Source organism: Mesoplodon bidens (assembly GCF_964165515.1).
Source record: "Mesoplodon bidens genome assembly, chromosome: 19".
In the NCBI taxonomy this organism is placed as follows: domain Eukaryota; kingdom Metazoa; phylum Chordata; class Mammalia; order Artiodactyla; family Ziphiidae; genus Mesoplodon; species Mesoplodon bidens.
In genome coordinates this window covers 29,998,269-30,017,213 of record NC_138179.1, presented here as the reverse complement: position 1 = coordinate 30,017,213, position 18,945 = coordinate 29,998,269, and the positions used below count along the sequence as shown (strand labels likewise).

General features: G+C 50.5%; 1 protein-coding gene across 3 annotated transcripts in view; it reads left to right on the top strand.

The window, feature by feature from the left end:
* Nucleotides 1–18,945, top strand: part of MPRIP (myosin phosphatase Rho interacting protein) — a 126,425-nt gene that overhangs the window by 25,436 nt on the left and 82,044 nt on the right. For all 3 annotated transcript variants that reach the window (XM_081218113.1, XM_081218111.1, XM_081218112.1), the window contains exons 2-3: nucleotides 8,139–8,216; nucleotides 10,141–10,206. In XM_081218113.1, the coding sequence (XP_081074239.1) occupies nucleotides 8,139–8,216; nucleotides 10,141–10,206 (144 nt within the window). The remainder of the gene's footprint in view (nucleotides 1–8,138; nucleotides 8,217–10,140; nucleotides 10,207–18,945) is intronic.

The following is an 18,945-nucleotide window of genomic DNA, read 5'->3' as shown; positions in this document are numbered from 1 at the left end:
TTCTAGGAGTTCTTTTTTTAAAATAGATTCCTTGTGATTTTCTACGTAGACAGTTATGTCATCTGTAAATACTTTATTTCTTCTTCCCAATCTGTGTGTCTTTTATTTCCTTGCCTTGCCTTATTGCGCTGGCTAGATGTTCTCGCACTATGTTGAATAAGAGTTCTGAGAATGGACAACATTGCCTAGTTTCTGATCTTAGAGGGGAAGCATTTAGTCTTTCACCATTATGTATAATGTCAGCTCTAGGTTTTTTGTAGATGCTCTTTGTCAGTTGAGGAAGTTCCCTCCTATTTCTACTTTTCTGAGAGGTTTTGTTGTTGTTCTTGTTTTTTAAATGAATGGGTGTTGAATTTTGTCAAATGCTTTTTCTGCATTAATTGATGTGATCACAGAGTTTTTCTTCTTCAGCCTGTTGTTATGGTGGATAATAACACTGATTGATTTTTAAATAGTAAACCAGCCTTGCATCCCTGGAATAAACCCCACTTGGTCATGGTATATAATTCTTTAAATATATTGCGGACTTCTATTTGCTATTTCTTTGTTGATTTTTGCATCTATATTCATGAGGGATATTGGTCCATAGTTGTTCTTGTTTGTCCCCTTTTTTGGTACTGTGTCTGATTGTGATATCTAGTTAATACTGTCTTCATAAAATGAATTGGGAAGTGTTTCTTACTTTTTCTTTTTCTAGAAAAGACTGTGTAGAATTGGTGTTAATTCTTCTTTAGACATTTGGTAGAATTCTCCAATGAAACCCTCTGAGCCTGGAGATTTCTTTTTTGGGGAATTTTAAAATTACATACTTAGTTTCTTTAATAGTTATAGAGTCATTCAGATTGTCTGTGATTTTTGAGAAGTTGGTCCGTTTCATCTAAGTTGTCAAGTTAAAGTTTGTAGAATTGTTTGTAATAGTCCTGAGTTATCTTTTTTTTTTAAATAAATTTATTTATTTATTGCTTCATTGCTACACAAGGGCTTTCTCTAGTTGGGGCAAGTGGGTGCTACTCTTCGTTGCGGTGCGCGGGCTTCTCACTGCGGTGGCTTCTCTTGTTGCAGAGCACGGGCTCTAGGCACACGGGTTTCAGTAGTTGTGGCACATGGGCTCAGTAGTTGTGGCTCATGAGTTCTTTAGCGCAGGCTCAGTAGTTGTGGCGCGTGGACTTAGTTGCTCTGTGGCATGTGGGATCTTCCCGGACCAGGGCTCGAACCCGTGTCCCCTGCATTGGCAGGCGGATTCTTAACCACTGTGCCACTAGGGAAACCCCTCTTTGATTTTTATTTCTCTTCCTGCTTGATCTTTTTGGGTTTTTTTAGAATTTCATTTTTTTTATGATAAATTTCAAGGTTTATCTATGGTGATTTTTTCAGTGTAGATTTTTTTTTAGTGGCTGCTCTAGGAGTTTCATTGTATATACATAACTTACCACGGTCTGTTGGTGGTGTCAGTTCAAGTAAAGGGAGTACCTCCCTTTACCTTCTTTTACCATTCCCTATGTAAGTGTCTTAAATATTTCCTCTACATGATTCAGAACCACATTAGATAGTGTTATAATTTTTGCTTTGTTCATCAAGCATAATCTAGAAAACTCAAGGAAAGCCTGGTTACAGGTAGTTTTGCTCTGTGTTTCCTGCTTCCTTTATGATAATCCAGGTTTCCTCCTTCTTTTATCATTTCCTTTCTGTTTAGAGAACTTCCTGTAACCATTTTGTAAATGTAGATCTGCTAACTATTTCTCTTAGTTTTCCTTCATCTGAGAGTGTCTTGATTTCCCTTTTGTTCCTGAAAGATATTTTTATTGGTTACAGGATTCTGGGTTGACAGTTGTTTTCTTTTAGCACCTGAAAAGTATTGTGCTACTTCCACCTGGCCTTCATGGTTAAGTCCAAATCATTACATTTGGTTTCTCCTATGCAAAACCTGTTGTTTTTCTCTGGCTACTTTCAAGATTTTTTCTTGGGCTTTAGTTTTCAGAAATTTATTTTAATGTGTCTTGGTGTGGATTTTTTTGGATTTATCCTTTGGAGTTCACTCAGCTTCTTGAATTTATAAGTTACCATTCTTGCCAAGTTTGGGAAGTTTTCAGTTATTATCTCTCTGAGTATATTTCTACCCTACCCTTCTCTCCTTCCAGGACTCTGATGACACAAATGTTAGATCTTTTGTTATAGTCCCACAGGTCCCTGAGACTCTGTTCTTCTCTTATTTATTTTTTTCAGTCTGTTTTCTCTCTGTTATTTGATTGGGTAATTTCTGTGCTTTTGTATTCCAGCTCACTGATTCATTCCATCGTTCCCATCATTCTGCTGTTGAGCCCATCCATTGAACTTTTAATTACAGTTACTGTATTTTTCAGTTTCAGAATTTCCATCTGGCTCTTATAGCTTCTGTTTCTTTGCTCAGGCTATCTGTGTTTTTTGTTTATTCCAAACATGTTCATAATTTCTTGTTGAACCATTTAGCATGGCTGTTTTAAATCTTCATCAAATACTTGTGACATGCCTGTCACCTCAGTGTCGGCATCTGTCTTCGTTCATTCAGTTTGCAACCTTCCTGGTTCTTGGTATCATGGTGATTTTTCAATTGAAACCTGGACATTTTTGCATCACATTAGGTGACTCCGGGTTGTGTTTGACCCTTCTCTTTCGGTCGGCTTTTTCTAACACTGCTGCAGCAGGGGAAGCAGGGCTGCTGCCTTTTACTTTTAGGTGGAGGTAGAAGTCTGGCTCCTCACTTGGGCTCCATTGATACTTGAGGCAGGAGATCCCTTGTTACTGCCGCAGGGTGTGGGGTTCAGCTCCCCAGGCATCCTCCTCTGACGTTGTCCCAGGAGGGAGAGGGGGGAGACCTGTTACTGCTGGGTGGGGCTGAAAGTCCCAGCTCCCTGCCTGACTGCCTGACACCTCCCTGGTAGGGGTGCTGGGACGCCTCTTAGCCGGCAAGGGGAAGTCTGGCTTCTGCTGGTGGGGGTCAGGGTGTGGCTCTGTCTGTTCTTTGGTGTCCGGCTGGAGTAGGACGGTTATTGTCTAAGAGTTCTCTGTCTTGCCAAGTTGTTCTTCCCCAGTTCTTCAACCAGATAGGGCCTTTACTGGGGCTTCTGTGTTTTTGGTCTGCGCCCGTTGGCATTTCCAAGTTGCCCCTCCTCCAGACTCCAGTCTGGGACAGTGAGGCAAAAGGAAACCCAGGGCGCACACCTCTGTGTGGTTCCTCGGGTCCCGAGATTCCCAGCCCCTCTGCCTTCTACTCTCCACCTTTTCGAGTCTTCTTAGGTTTGTCTTACATACAGTGTCCAGGGTTTTATTTGTACTTAGTGGGAGGCATAGGGAACATTACATCTACCCCATCTTGAAGCAGAAATTTCCAGTGACCATTTTCAAAAGGGCTTTGGGCTGAGGAGAATGCCTAGGCCACCAGCAGTCTCTTCCCAGAGATCAGCCGGAAGTGTAGCCTCTGGTTTATTGGTTTTGCGGGGCATGGCTGAGTTTAATCGGAAGGGAAGAGGCTCAGCGGGTGCTTTAAAGCAAGTCAGGTGGTGACTTTTGCACAGGTCTGGTGCTTCTTCCCAGGTGGGCTGCCTGAAACAGAACTCAGTCCCATCTTTTGGGTCCTCAGTGTCGACAAGAGTTACCTGCTTCTCCTTTCCCCGCTGCCCCTTAAAGTAAAACCCCAGCTACCCAGCCAGAAAACAGCAGCAGAACTACATACCATTGAGTTTCTAGAGCCCACTTCCTGTGCCAGCTGCCTTTGGGGTTGCCACAGTTCGTACATCAGGTTATTGGGGGGCTCCCAGGAAGAGGGTGCCTTTGGGCCTGTCGGAGGCCCCGCCCCACCCCGGAAAAATGAGGCAAGAGAGGGAGGAATGCCGCCCTACAAAGCCTCTGTCTGCTGGTGAGCCTCTCCCATGGGGACAGAGGCTGTGGTGGGTGTTTCTGGACTCACTGGCATGGCTGGGTCTGCTGTGGCCGTTTTTAGACAGTCTGAGAAATAGTGGGAGCAGCAGCACCTCTGGGACGCCCTTCCATGCCTGTGGGGTTACCTGAGACAGCAGGGTGTCCTGGTACGTGGCTCTCCAGGCCTGTGGACGGGGTTCCAGGCGCTGATGAGTTGAAGGAGGGCAGCAGCCAAGCCGCTCTGCTCAAGTGGACAGGCTCCTGCCTCTGTCTTCACTTTAGCTGTGCCCGTGCCAGCGAGTCCTCTCCGCCCCAGGCCGCCCTCCTTCTCACAGGTTGTTTGTTCCCTGTTTGTTTGCTTGCTTGCATGGCAGTGCACGGTGGCAGGTACCTTCCTGTCTCCTGACGACCCTAGTGTTGCGCACTGGACATCTGGAGGTTCTCATTGTCACCCAGCTGTGGACGCCAAGTCTGCCCTCTTAGCCCTTTGCCCCACTCCCGGCCCCAGCAGACCTGAGCTGGTGCCTTGAGCTTCCCTCTGGACGCTGTCTAGCATGTTCTAGCTCACTTCCTACAAACCAGGGGACCAGCTCATTGTCCTTGGAAACTTTTGTCCCTGTCTCTTTGACTGAAGTGTCCCAAATCTGGCTGGGGGGCACGCAGAGCACAGAGTCACTTGAAAACTTACGTAGTGAATCCCTGCCCCCGCCCAACCCTCCCCCCCCCCCGCCCCCCGCCCCCCTTCCCTAGACTTGGCTTTCTTAGCTTAGACTTGGCTTTTCTTGGCTTTGGGAGAAGGACTCATTAGTTCACATTTCCTGTGGCCTGTGAACCCATGAAGGTAGGAGCAGTTTCTTATTTATCTCTGCTTCCCCACTGCCTTACATAGGCCTTTGCAAATGTTTTTTTTTAAGCAGCTTTATTGAGATAATTCTTCACATACCATATACAGTTGACCTATTTAAAGTGTACAATTTGATGGTTTTAGTATACTCCCAGAGATGTGCAACTATCATCACAATCAATTTCAGAATGCTTTCATCATCCCCAAAAGAAACCCTGTAGCTGTCACTCCCCACAGTCCTTCGTCCACTGTGCCCTGGGCAGCCCCCGTCTGCCTCCTGTCGCTGTGGATTTGCCTTGGCAAATGCTCTCGTGGAACGTTACCCCCTTCCCAGGCTGCTAGAACACTTGTTGCCCTGTGCCCTCTACTGGCCCAGCCTTCCCACCTTTTAGGACGACCTGCCCACCTGAGATGGGTCCCCTTTGGGGTGATCCGTATATGGAAGTCATGGCCAAGTGAGGTGGATGCTGGCAGGCTCCCCGAGTAGATGTTCGTTGAGCGAATAACGATGCTGATTTTGGGCCAGGTTCTGAGGGACTTGTGCCAGTCGCAGGTCTCTCACTGCCCCTTTTGAGGAAAGGGCAGGTACATGTAGCTGATAATGTGAAGTCGCCCCAAAGCCCTGCAGCCAGAAACGAGGAGGGTGATGTACGATCAAAGCCAGACAGAAACGGAGGAGACACGGCCTTGGAGTCTAGCCTGATTTTACAGGTCAGGGAACTGCAGGCCCAGCGGCCATGTGGGGGAGTCACCTGGCCGGGGTACACACGGGGTCGTCCCCCAGCACTGACCTCTCCGTCCTGTGTGCAGAGAGAGGCCAAGTGTGCTCGCATGCCTGGGGGATGGCTGGGTGCCGCTGGTGTTTGCTGAGAAAACAGACCTCTATTCTCTTTGCTTCTGCTTTCCCAGGCAGCATTTCATTCCACACACCCCATGGTCCTTCTGAGTCATGTCCCTCTAACTCTTGGTCCCCTGCCAGCACCCACTCCCCTGTTGCTTTCTTTCTTTCTTTTTTTTTAAAATGTTTTTTTCCTGCTTATAGACATTAGTATATCTTTTTTAAAAAATTAATTTGTTTATTTATTTATGGCTGTGTTGGATCTTCATTGCTGCGCGTGGGCTTTCTCTAGTCGCAGGGTGCGGGGGCTGCTCTTTGCGGTGCGCAGGCTTCTCACTGCTGTGGCTTTTCTTTGTTGTGGAGCACGGGCTCTAGGTGTGCAGGCTTCAGTAGTTGCGGCATGTGGGCTCAGTAGTTGTGGCTCATGGGCTTAGTTGCTCCGCGGCACGTGGGATCTTCCCAGACCAGGGCTCAAACCTGTGTCCCCTGTGCTGGCAGGCAGATTCTTAACCACTGTGCCACCAGGGAAGCCCCCCCATGTTTCATCAACGCCAGTCTCGCTTCTTTCCTTCAGGCCACTCCATACCCCTTGCCCGAAGCCCTTCTTTCTGTTCACAGGGAAAAACCAGTGCTTCCCCTGGGGGCCTGAGGACCCTGCAGAATCCAAGAGAAGAGGCTCACCCCCCCCATGCTCTGTGACCTCTGGCAAGTGACCTTCCCTCTGTGAGTCACAGACTACACAGCTTTTCAAAATGAGGTGGTGTGACAGGGCCTCCCAATTTGGAAATGTTGAATAAAAAGCATGCTAAGAGGACCCCTAGGGCTTACCCAGAGATAGTCTATGTGTGTAAATAGCAGGCAGAGGGTTTGGGCTTTAATTTGTGTTGCTGCCCTCCAAAGGGCAGTGGACACATTGGCCTGGTTGTGCCTTTCCCAGCCCTTTCTCAGGAGCTGGGTATGGCTAAAAAAAGGGAGGTGGAGTCTGAGTGTCTGTCTTTATCTTTTAGCTCCTGTTGAACTTCTACTGCCAGTGTCTGGGGGGACAGGGGGATGCTTTGGATATAAAAAATAAAAAAATAGCCAGCATTTAGTAAGTACTTTTAGGCCACACGCTGTGCTCAGGGTTTTTTTTTTTTCCTCATGCAATTTTTGAGATAATTCATATACCATAAAATTCACTCTTTAAAAAAAATATATTTATTTATTTACTTACTTGCTTATTTTGGCTGCTCCGGGTCTTAGTTGCAGCATGTGGACTCCTAGTTGTGGCAGGCATGCGGGATCTAGTTCCCTGACCAGGGATCGAACCTGGCCCCCCTGCATTGGGAGTGCGGAGTCTTACCCACTGGACCACAAGGGAAGTCCCAAAATTCACTTGTTTAAAGCATACGATTTAGTAATTTTTAGCGTACTCACAAGTTCATGCAGCTGACTCCACTGTCTAATTCTAGAACATTTTCATCACCCCCAAAGAAACCCCATACCTGTTAGCAGCCACCCCCAATTCCTCCTCCCTCCACATCCTGGCTACCGCTCATCTGCTTTCTGCTTCTATGGATTTCCTTATTTTGGACCTTTCATATAACTGGAATCACATAGTTTGTGGTCTTCTGTGTCTGTCTTCTTTCACTTAAAGCATAACGTCTTGAAGTGGAAGGTTCAACCATGTTGTAGGCGTGTCAGTACTTCATGCCTTTTTATTTCTGAATGACATTACATTGTTTGGATGGGCCACATTTTCTTTATCCATCATCTGCTGTGGACACTGGGGTTGTTTCTACCTTCCGGCTATTGTGTACAGTGCTGCTGTGAACGGTCATGTTCAGGTTTTTACTTGAGCACCTGCTTCCAGTTTTCTCGGGGTTGTATATACCTAGGAGTGGACTTCTGGGTCATAGGGATTCTAAGTTTAACCTTTTGTGGAACTGCCAGACTCTTTTCCCCAGTGGCTGCACTGTTCTGCATTCCTGTGCTGGGCTGTGTTTTACTTGGACTGTCTATTCAGTCCTCACATAAGATTCATGAGGTGTAGATATAATTATCATCACGCTCACCTTTCAAACGGGAAGATAGAAACTCGAAGGGTTTTCAGCCCAAGGTCGTACAACCAGTGAGTTGATCGCTAAAGCAGCGTCTCTGCTCCCAGGCCCTGTTCTGTACCATCAGGATGAGGGGCTTTGACGGTGCTGGTCACATGATGTCCCGAGTGCCTGCACATATTGGCACTCGCATGGTTGTGAAGAAAATGCCATTTTCCCCTGATCCTGGTGGCTTGATCAGAAACTTGAGGGGAGGTATCTGTTTCTTAGGAGTTCCTGTATTCTCTGGTGGTTCAGACTCCTGCTGGGTTTGCATTCTCCCCACACCAGACGCTACAGACCTGCCAGGAGGCTCTCCAACATCTCTCTTGGCAACTTGGCCTGGGGCTGGGGAATGGGATGCATGGAGTGTGTGGAGCAGAGGTGGATTCTTTTTCCAGCCAGCGCTTGTCAGCTTGTCATTAACTTGACCATTGAAACTGTCCAAGGCCACTGATGACCTGCCCTCCTTTTTCTCCTCCAGGCAAAACCCATTTATGGTGGCTGGCTGCTCCTGGCTCCAGATGGGACTGACTTTGATAACCCAGTGCACCGGTCTCGGGTAAGGGCATCAGAGTGAATTCTTGGGGTGGAGAATTCACCAAGAGAGGGGTTCACCTAAGGCAGATTGACCGAGTGGAGGACGGAGATGGGGGGTTGAATGGTGGATCCTGGGATGGCGGATCAGCAGAGAACCCCTCCCTATTTGGTGAACTTGCAGGTCCCAGTAGTTATGCCTTGCCCTCCATTCAAAAGAGATGCACTCGCATGGTGCTACCTGTTTTGTGGGTCAGCTCCACTCTAGAAACAGTTAATGGAAAAGACCGAAGGGCAGTTAGCGCACATTTGCATTATGCTAATTAGGCTCCGAGTTCTTTCAGGGCCAAGGTTCTGCTTCCTGTAGCCCCCTCTTTCCCCTCCCTTCCTCTCCAGCAGGGAGCTCAGCAGATGAGCAGGAGTGAGGGGAGGCAGGCCTTAAGGGCCAACTTTGCTTGCGTCCTATCTCTCCTGGGCACCCAGCCCCGGGTGGGTCCTGCTGGACACAGGCTACTGCTTGGCCAGGTCTCAGCTGGAGCAGCGAGGTGGTCAAACCAGCATCGTCCCAGGTCAGTGGCTTGTTCCTCTGTCAGGGAGCCCCTTTGGATTTGACTCCAATTAAAACATGCTTTCTTTTTCCACACGCTTTCCTCCAGGTACTGCCGCCTCTGCCCCCTTCCCATCCCCTGCTTCCCCAGGGCCTCTGCCCTGCCTCTGGGTCTCTGCTGCCCCCAGCCTGAATGTTAGTTACACTCTGGGGTGGGGCCTTGGTACCCCACAGAACTTGCTTTGTATCTGGGGTCTTTGGGCTTCCTTCCAGAATGGGTTTTAATTTTAAAAATAACAAATAGGAGCCTTGGAAATATTTCTTGGGAAGAGTCCAGGTGGCCCAGCCTCTACAGGTCCTCTTTGCAAGGCCATGTGAGTGCCCTGTTCCTGCCACCCAGGTGTGAGGACAGCCAGGGCGACTGTGTTCCAGTGGTTGCAGTAACCAGGGAGCAGCCCTCTTTCCTCTTTTGTATTTAGGTCATACAGAATTGCCATTTCCAGCTTCTGATGGGAAAATCATTATTATAAATGATATAATTCTGGCCCAAAGCAAAGAGACATGATATTTTAGTTAGTTCTTGTGGCCTTATTGCCAGTAAAAGTATGAATTTTGTTGGGCTTTTGGAAATGTTGAAAATAGGTCATGGATCTTCATGATGATTTTTGGGATTTGGGGACCAGCAGTCTCACGTTCTAGACATTTTCCCCCCCACAAAAAGGAAGGGCCTTTCTGTTCCACTGCCAGTGCCATTGGGCCTCCATCAGCCCCTGGTGGCCTGGCCTTTGGGTGGAGGGCAGCGAGGGGGCAGGGGCACCCTTTGCTGGTCACTCCCTCCCTGGATGTCACAGTTGTTCCCACTGGCCTCCCTCCTCAGTTTTGATTTTTGTTACTTCTGTCCTCCTCAGTGAATACTGGTGCCCGGCTGGCTTTTTCCCTTTTTCAACCTCCCTGTGGGTCATTGGAACAACCCTTTTATACCATTTTTCCAGATTTTTTCAGAAGTGGGGAATCAGTGCTTGGCATTCTCAGGTTATCCCATGTCATGTCAGGTAATTCATCAAATTAATATTGACACGTTATTAGTAATAACCTCTGTGCTGGGTACATAAAGAATACAAAAAGGTGACCCAGACATTGCCTCTGCGCCTTTTTCTGAGGAGCTTGCAGATTAAAATAGATCAGGTGTCTTTTAAAATCTCAGTGATTGGGAACACACTGGGTGGTTTGGGCCTCTCCACTGGCCCAATCCTGGCTGATGAGGCACTGTTCTTCTACCCCTGGGCCCCAGAAATGGAAACTGTGCAGCCAGCGTGCCTCAGAGGTAGGCTTGTCAGGCGCAGGGGCTCGGCAAGTGGAGACGGGCCAGAACCCTTCCGACACCCTCTCTGTTCCGTTGCAGAAATGGCAGCGCCGGTTCTTCATCCTCTACGAGCACGGCCTCTTGCGCTACGCCCTGGATGAGATGGTGAGTGTCCTCCTCCGCCCCTCCCCTCTCCTGCCCTGGCCCTCGCCAGGCCCCTTCGTCGCGGTGGCGTCGGCCTTGTGGCGGCTGTGTGCTCTTGCTTCCGCTTCTGCTCAGGAGGCTGGAGATGTTGAAGCCCGTGTGGCAGCTGGTTGCAGCGGCCCTCACAGCCCCGACCTTTGCCTCGAGGCACCTTCAGTGGCCACGGGTGAGAGTCACGGTGAGGGAGGAAGTCACTTCTGTTCAGGGTGGTAGGAGTGCCTGGTTAGAAGCGGAGGAGGTTGCAGGCCCGCGGGAGCAGGTGCGGCCGCCCTGGGTGGGCGGGTGCCAGCTGACCCCCGCGGATCCGCGCCTAGTGCAGGGCTCCTCTCAGGTCCATTGCTGGAATTGGTGTTGCTCATCGTATTTGATGTTCAGAGGTCTCCTGGCCACAGGGTTAGTGTTCTGGTCACTAAGCCAGGATGTACGGGCTCCATCCTGTCCCATCAAACAAACCCACCTGGTTTGTTTCCTGGGCTGGATGAGTATTTACCAACCAAGTAGAATATTCTGGCTTTTCTTTTTCCACCCATTTTGTCTCCTGACTTTTTTCTAAAGGAGATCAGTCTTTCCTAACTAATCTAAAGTATGACTGAATTCCAAGCTTTATAAAGGATTAAAGGTGGAAGCTTTGAGTGCCTTTTCCTGTCCCATTGGCGTGTGTGTGTGCGTGCGTACCTTTGTGTGGGCAGCATTGTTAAACTGGGACTGTCCAAGAACATCTGTTCACACCGTGTAAGACAGGTTGACCCCACCCCTTTCAGAGTTCATTTCCTTGCTGCAGGGGTGAGAGCAGGGTTCTGGAAGTGTGAGCAGAGCACCTTGTAGTCTGTTGGGACACTTGGATGTTCGGTGGTTATCACAGCTGATACGTGACCAGGCCATCGGTGTTTCCATTTCTATGTGGGGTCTTAATCTTTGTGATGTGATGCGTTTTCCATTTTGTTTGTGGGACAAGTTAATGGGTATGATATCTGGGAATGGGAATTAATAGGTATGATACCTAGTTCTGTGTTGACTATTGCCTCATTGGTTCCTTCAAAAAAAGAATTTTCCTCTTTTTCATTCTTTCTGATGAGCATATTTGTACAGTGCGGGTGGTCCACAGAGGGTTTTTGCCATGGAAACATCTGTGGTCCAGAGTAGTTTGAGGCGACTGGGTTGGTACCACTCGTGGTGGTAGAATTTGCTAGAGGCAGGAGCAGGGGGCGGATTCACCTGGACACTCATTTCCTTTGGTGACTCAGCACTGCCCTCTGTTCTCCTGAGTTGGCCGTCATGCCAGCAGGTACCCTGGCGCGGGAGCTGGGCTCCGACCCGCCTGGAGGTTTACTTTGTCCTCCCTGTGCCTGTCTGACTGCTGTTAAGTCCTGCAAAGACTAACCATAGAGAGGGGGCCTTGGAGGTCACTGGATGACATCCAGGCTGGGACGGGCCATGAACCAGCCCAAAAAACAGAATTCCCTGGACTCGGCTTGGAGGCTGATTCTTCTGGTCAGGAAATCTTTCTTTAGGTCCAGCCAGGGTCTGGTATAGTCCATGGTTCTCTTCAGTTGCACGAGCATGAGGGCGGCTGCTGGTCACAAATGCACAGCACACGCTGGTCCGAGAGCTGCTCCTGCATGACTGGGACTGTGAGCCATGGGCGACACCTGGCCATGCCTTCCGGTCTCCCCACAACCTGCCCATCCTGTGCTGCTCGGGCGGAGGTGGACGTGCCAGCCATGGAGAAGAAGGAAGCTGGGGAAAACCGGGGCTGCAGAGAGGGTGTTTGGGGGGCCCAGGGTGGAGGGACGGGCCCAGGTCACTCTGGCAGATCCCCGTGGGGATGAAGAGACTGACCGGTGGCTGCTCTGTGGCCCAGACTGCAGCGCAGGAACACGGCCCTCCCGGGGTGAAGGGGCATCATTTCTGTGAGTGACAGGAAAGAGTAGCAGTTGTGTTGAAATACCTTTAGAGTGGTGTGGTTTTCCCTGTTGGGTTAGGAAGGCCCCGTGGGGGAAGTTATGAGGAAGCCTCTGGGCCGTGTGCGTGAGGAGGCTGCTGAGGGACGGTCAGGCGCCGGCCGCCCGGTGGTCAGCGTTGGCGGCCGTTGCCGTGGGGGCTTGTGGGTGGGCTCCTTCTTGTGGGGCTGGAGTGGCCTCTCCCACCCCGTGGTCTGCGTCAGGCCTTGTTCTTCGTGGCCGCTCCCCAACCCAGAGGCCAGTTTTCCTGAAGCCTAGACTCCCGCCTCCACCTGGAGCAGAACACCGTGCATACAGACTTGTGTGCGAACCAAGTTCCAGCCGTGCCAGAATTTTCCTCTCTGAGTACCTAGAAGTGGAGCCGTGGTCCTCAACTGGGCACCTTGTGCCTCCCGGGGCTGCCCGGCAATGTCTGGAGTCATCTTTGAGTCTCACAGCTGCATGAGGGTGCAGAGGTGCTATTGGCACCTAGTGGGTGGAGGCCAGGGTGCTGCGAAACAGAGTGTGATGCCCAGGATGGCCCCACAGCAGAAGGTGATCCGGCCCCAAGTCCACAGTGCTGGGCTGAGAGACCCTGTGTGACCTGGTCCGTGGCTTACTTTTTTTTTTTAATTAAAATGTTTGACTTGCTATCATCCCGGTTCTTAAAAGGTTCAGAAGGCCCTACCCCTCAGATCTCCTGGGAGTGAGGGAGGTGATGGGCAGGGTTAGCTTACTGGCTGGGATGGTGCATGCTGGGCCTGGAATAGGAATGGGCCTGTTCCTGGTGGGGAGGGGTTTCTGTGGGGTGTTCTTGCACATCAGGCGACCACCGGGCCAGCAGAACTGCTTGTGTGGCTCTCTGCTGGGGAGTGGATAGGCACCGCTTCCTGTGGCAGCTCAGGGCAGTTCGGACCTCTGTGCCTGTATAATAGGCCCATCTTGGTGTTGGTCTCCAAGAGCAGCAGCTCTGAGAAGCCGGTAGCCACTGCTGATCATTCCACTGCTGCCAAGTTTAGCTTTAGCTCTCCCCCTTGCCCCGCCCACCCCATCCCTCCCCAGCAAATCTATTGCATGTAATAAATTAGCGTTTTATGGCAGGGACCTTAACACTTAGTCACAATCTGTTTCAAATTGTTATTTGGACTTTTATACAGTATTACTATTTGTTTTCATTTGCTTAAATGTTATCTTACCTACAAGATGGTACCTTTTTTCTTCAGTGCTGGGCCCCCGATAGTTTTTGGATACTTTTTTGGTACCTTCGTATTGTCTGTCCTGGGGTTTAGGTAGTAGTACAAACCTCGTAAATATTTGTTGAGTTGAAATAATCAACTTTGTAAATGCGGTGCTGCAGGATTTCTGTTTCAGCGTGGGGAGGAGGTGGGACCTGGGCGCTCCTGGGGGAGGGATTAGGTGCGTTTTGCATCGAAGCTCTTAGCGGTTCCTCAGCAGAAGGGAGAATGCGCTCCAGAGCATAGGGTGGGGACCCAGAGGGGCATCGTGGTGGCCAGGAGGCCCGGAGGAGGAGGCTGCAGTCCTTGGGTCAGCACCCGCCTGGAGGGCTCTTTCGAGAGGCCCTCCTGCGTGGGCTCTTCTGCTGGGTCTGGGGCCTCAGCCTAGTCTGGCTCCAGGGGTGACTGTTGCCTTCTCTTCCAGGCGGCTCTGAGATGGGACTAACCTCCGGGAGTTACTTTTCCTTTTTTGGGAAATTTCTTTCTCGATACACCCACATACCCTGTAACCGTTGGGTGTGGAGGAGAGGCAAATTGCCCAAAAAAGGAAAAATAAAATCCCAAACGCAGGCCGAGGTGAGGTGGGCTCAGCGCAGCCTCACAGACAAGTGGGAGCTTGAACAGTTTCGCTGCGCCTCTGTTTCTTCAGGAGTGGACAGAGTGAAGAATCCAGAAACCCAGGCTGCTGCCTCTCTCTCTCCTCTGCTTTTGTTTCTCCCCCTGTGCTCTGCCTTGTTCGTTTACCAAATTCTGCCACTTTCCTTGAGCTTTTGGGGACTGATGTAAAGCTAAGGTGCTGGGGTCACTAGAAGGCTTTCCTGAAGAAGCTCCCCACCCAGAGGGGGATCCAGGGCCCCGAGTTTCAGGTGGAGCCGCTGGGCTGTGAGGCTCTGGGGCTCCGGGGGGAACTGTGCCCGATGAACTCTGGCAGCCTTGTCTCTTGATTTCATCTTCTCTTCCTTTTTCCTCCTGGAAGCCAGGCAAAAACATGTTTTGTTGTTGTTGTTTGCTTTTAAACTGTGGTAAAATATGTGCAACAAAATTTACCGTTTTAGCCATTTTTAAGATTACAGTTCAGTGGCATTAAGCACGTTCACATTGTTGTGCGGCCATCAGCACCATCATCTCCAGAGCCCCTTCCATCTTCTAGGCTGAAACTCTGTCCCCGTGAAGCCCTCGCTCCCCACCCCTCCCCCAGCCCCACCACATACCCTCTGCTTCCTGCCTCTACGGATCTGAGGACTCTAGGGACCTCCTGTAAGTGGGGTCATGTGGTATTTGTCCTTCTGTGTCTGGCTTATTTCACTTAGCATAATGTCCTCAAGGTTCATTCATGTCAGAGCATATGTCAGAATCTCCTTACTTTATTTTATTAAAAAAATTATCTATCTGTCTATTTATTTATTTATTTTATTTGGCTGTGCTGGGTCTTAGCTGCGGCATGGGGGATCTAGTTCCCTGACCAGGGATTGAACCCGGGCCCCCTGCATTGGGAGTGCGAAGTCTTAACCACTGGACCACCAGGGAAGTCCCAGAATTTCCTTATTTAAAAAAAACAAAATTCTGGAAGGTCTAATGCTGTTGAACTCTTTCTGCTCTGAAACAAACTGACCCTGGGTCTCTCCTTTGTGGGAAGCGTGTAGAGGTTGTACCCGTGCTTCCGCGGCAGGTGTGTGGGGTGTCTCCCCCATCCTCTGCCCTGAGATTCCTAGAAAGTCAGGACAGAGCGGAGCTTTGCGCTTTCCCAGAGGCCGTGCTGCAAGGGCTTCAGTGGGCTTCACGTCCCTGCACACAGTAGGGAGAACACTTTTCTCCCTGGGGTAGTGCCTTGTTCGAGGGCAGCTGTGGGTTTGTCAACCCCCTAGGAGGAGACGCTCCAGCCTGAGAGGTCACTCTTGGGGTCTGTGCTCGCATGTGAAGTGGTGGGCTTGGTCTGAATGCTCTTCAGAGGATGCTGAGTGCTAACAGGTTAGGGTTCTGGCTCCTTTACACTTTTCTTCCTGTAGGACCAAGTCCTGGAGGTTGCTTTGATCCTAGGACGTTTGCCCACTTCATTCTCAATGAATTTGGGCCCCAGGGGAGCACGGGGAGGGACTCACCTTGGCCCTGCTGCCAGTGGGGACTGTCTTTGAGGTTCTCTCGCTCCTCTGCAGCTGAGTCCCCATCGCATCCCCTGCTCAGAACCTCCTGAGGGCAAGGCCCAGGTAGCCACAGTTTAAATGACCACTCCCTGCGACTTTAAGAAGCACAGACATTGGAGAAGCCCCGCTTTTTTTTTTTTTTTTTTAGTTTCTGCTTTATAACAAAGTGAATCAGTCATACATATACATCTGTTCCCACATCCCTTCCCTCATGCATCTCCCTCCCTCCCACCCTCCCCATCCCACCCCTCCAGGCGGTCACAAAGCACCGAGCTGATCTCCCTGTGCTATGGAGAAGCCCCGCTTTAAGCGCTGGCTCTCCTCCCCCTTGCTTGGAGCTTTCCTAGGCAGGCTGACGCGTCTGAGTCAGTGGTAACCACAGTGGCTGTTGTGTCCGTAGCAAAGGGCCGTGGGGGGGAGAACACACAGCCGAAAGAAGGTTCCTCTCACGGTGACGCTCACAGCCTGTTGGGACCCATGTGGACACGTGAAGGTTAAATACCAAGCCAACTGCAGTGTGCACGTTCTTCAGGGCAGTGGATGACTAGGGAGTCAGAGGAGTCTTCTGGGAGGAGAGAGGGGGCCTTGGCCACCATCCTGCTGGTCACAGGGTTGGGGAGGGGCCACGTGCTCAGCCCGGTACTCTGTGTTTGCTCTTCAGGCACGACCTCTAACGTGATGGTCACAGCAGTATTGCTTGACAGATACTGTTACTCCATTTCACAGAAGAAACTGAGGCCGCAAGAGATGGTGGCATCACTCAACTTATGAGTGACAGAACTGGGATTTGTGAACTGGTGAGGGGCCTCCTGGGAGAATGACAGGGTCCTCCCCCTGCTGTGTCTACTGATGGGCGGCTCTGCGTGCGGTGTGGGAGGTGGTGCTGGCGAGGGCCAGGCTGGCTCTTGGCCTCCTGCCCACCCCTCGGGTCTGTCTGTAGCCACAGACTGGCAGCTCTAGGAGGTTCTCATGTGCCTTCTAGCTCGCTGAACTAAACTAACTTCAGACCTGCAGTCCGGGTGTGTAGACGTACATTCAGAGATGTGTAGAAATCAGAACAGTACTCAGCCCCGTGCCTGTCCGAGCTGCGGAGAAGCTTCCCCACGTCTGATGTTTTACGGATTAGTCTCAAGTCTTTAGATTTATTTTTAAACCTGTCATGTGTTTGGCCTGGCTTCGGCCTTTGTACTTTTCCACGCAGTTTCAGCCTCCAGGGCACAGAGGCAGGCCTGCTGTGTCAGGGTGCCGGGAACCTGAAGGGTGTAGGGAGAGAGCGTTGGTTTGGGGTCCAGTAACTAAGGGTTTTGCTCTGGGGCCGCTCTTTCTGACTGAGCGTCCTTGAGCAGGGCCTCCTCCCTGCCTGATTTCTCTCCACAGAAAGCTCGTGGTGGTGTTGGGCCCACAGTGAGCCTGGGCTTCTTCCTTCCTTCCCCTCCTCTGCTCAGCTGCTCTTCTGCAGTCCTGTGCTCGCCATGGTAAAACTGGTAGTTTTGAAAAATAGCTTTGAACTTGGAAGTGTTCTCATCCTTACGCTAGCCTGTGAGCAAGATGCGGGCTGTTACAGAGCGGAAGCCATTCCCGGGCCCTACAGATGCACCACGTTCCACTGGGCCCTCCCGGTGCTGTCACAGACAGGTTGGGAGACCTCTGTCTTTCAGTGGAATTCTGCACAGAAACTTAATACAAGTTTTAAAACTGATACAATCTGGCGCTACTTTAGTTGAAATTGTGGGATACTCCCACCCCTCCTTCACCACCCCCCCACCCCACCCCCCAGCTGCAGAGAAGAATATGCCCTGACTGGACAGACCTGCTTCTGAGGTAGAATCATCTGGGTGTCTGAAGGCCCAGTCCACTAGCCTGCATGAGCAAGACACCTCTTCTGTGTCGACCATTTAATTAACTTAGTTTTCCAAAATAATGAACTTCTAAAAACACATTTGCAAAAGTGGTAAGTGCTTTGCTAGTGGTGCCTGATATGTGAACAGCACCCGTCTTTCAAGATAAACTCTGAGGCCTCTGCAGGGGCTGTTGTTCGTGAGGAAAAGCGGAGAGTGGCTCAGCCTGGGAGAGCTCAGGAGTCATGCACCCGCCGGGCTGTCTAGAAGGTGATTCCAGGGTGTTGAGGTGTTTTACCCCTGCCTGCTCTAATTTTCTAGACTTGGGGGCTGTAGATGAATTCCTTACCCTATCTTTACTTAATCATGACAAACTACACATCCTTTTCACCTCTTTGGGAGGGATGTTGAGCATTTAATTCCTTAATGACTCTTATGTATGTTGCGGATAAAATAGAGTCTGTGAATGTGTATTATGTATGCAAGGGCTTCCTTGGCTGGAGGTGTCTGTAGTCTCTTGGGGCGGGTGTGGATGACAGCATGAGGGGTGGGTGCAGAGAGGACCCTGAGCTCTGCCTCTGGGCTCCCTGCAGGCCGCTTTGCCCTAGAGCATCTTCGGGTCAACTTCAGGTTACTTGGAAATGTTACAGTGAGTGAGCGAGGAAGGGCAAGATGAGCCCAGCTGGGACTGGGAGCTCCTCCCAGCTGACAGCAGAGCCTTGTTGTCAAAAGGTCAGGGGTCAGCGGTGAAACTCACAAGCGTCACATGCCTTCTCTCCTCAAGTTTGACTCACTGTGACGCAGGAGACGTCACCCATTAGAGTGAAGCATCCCTGTGTACAGATGTTGTTCCCTGGAAACTGGTGGCCGAACTTTAAGTCCTTCCCTGCGCTCCCCTCCTTTTTACTGAGTTGAGGAGGAGCTTGGAACACAGGCTTGTTAAGATGTCTGAGCCTGGTGTCTATTGGAAGGTGCAGGATTCTGCCTCTGGTAGCTTTTTGTTGTCATTTACCACTCTGCATGCTGGCTTGGGAGACATTTCTCAGTATGGAACAGCTGGTGGATGGAGGCCACCAGCAGTTAGTTATGGGGCTGTTTGGGATGAAGAACAGAGGTTTTTAGAGATGACCTGGTCCAGATGCCCATTTGTGGCTGGGGAGACCCAGTGAGGAGGGGCTCAACCAGTAGGTGTGGGGCAAGCAGTCAGGTTCCTGGTTGCCTAGTCCCAAAGGGAAGGGCTAACTGTTAACATGGGGGGCCTGAGTCTGGGGCAGGGCAGATGTTCTGTGCTTTCAGTGTTAGGATCTGTCACCTGGTGGCCTGGGCCTTGTAGAGGAAAGAAGTTAGAGAAGAACACATGGGAATGAGTGGCTACAGAGGGTCAGGTAGAAGGGAGCAAATACATACCTGCCAGGTGGGCTAGGAACACTCTACAGGTAACCCCGAATCATTCACAAGAACCAAGAGAAGACACAGGCACCACTCCCGGGTGGGTCCAAGTCAGACCGATCTCCTTCCTCTGTCCCTTGTCCCCAGGGCACATATT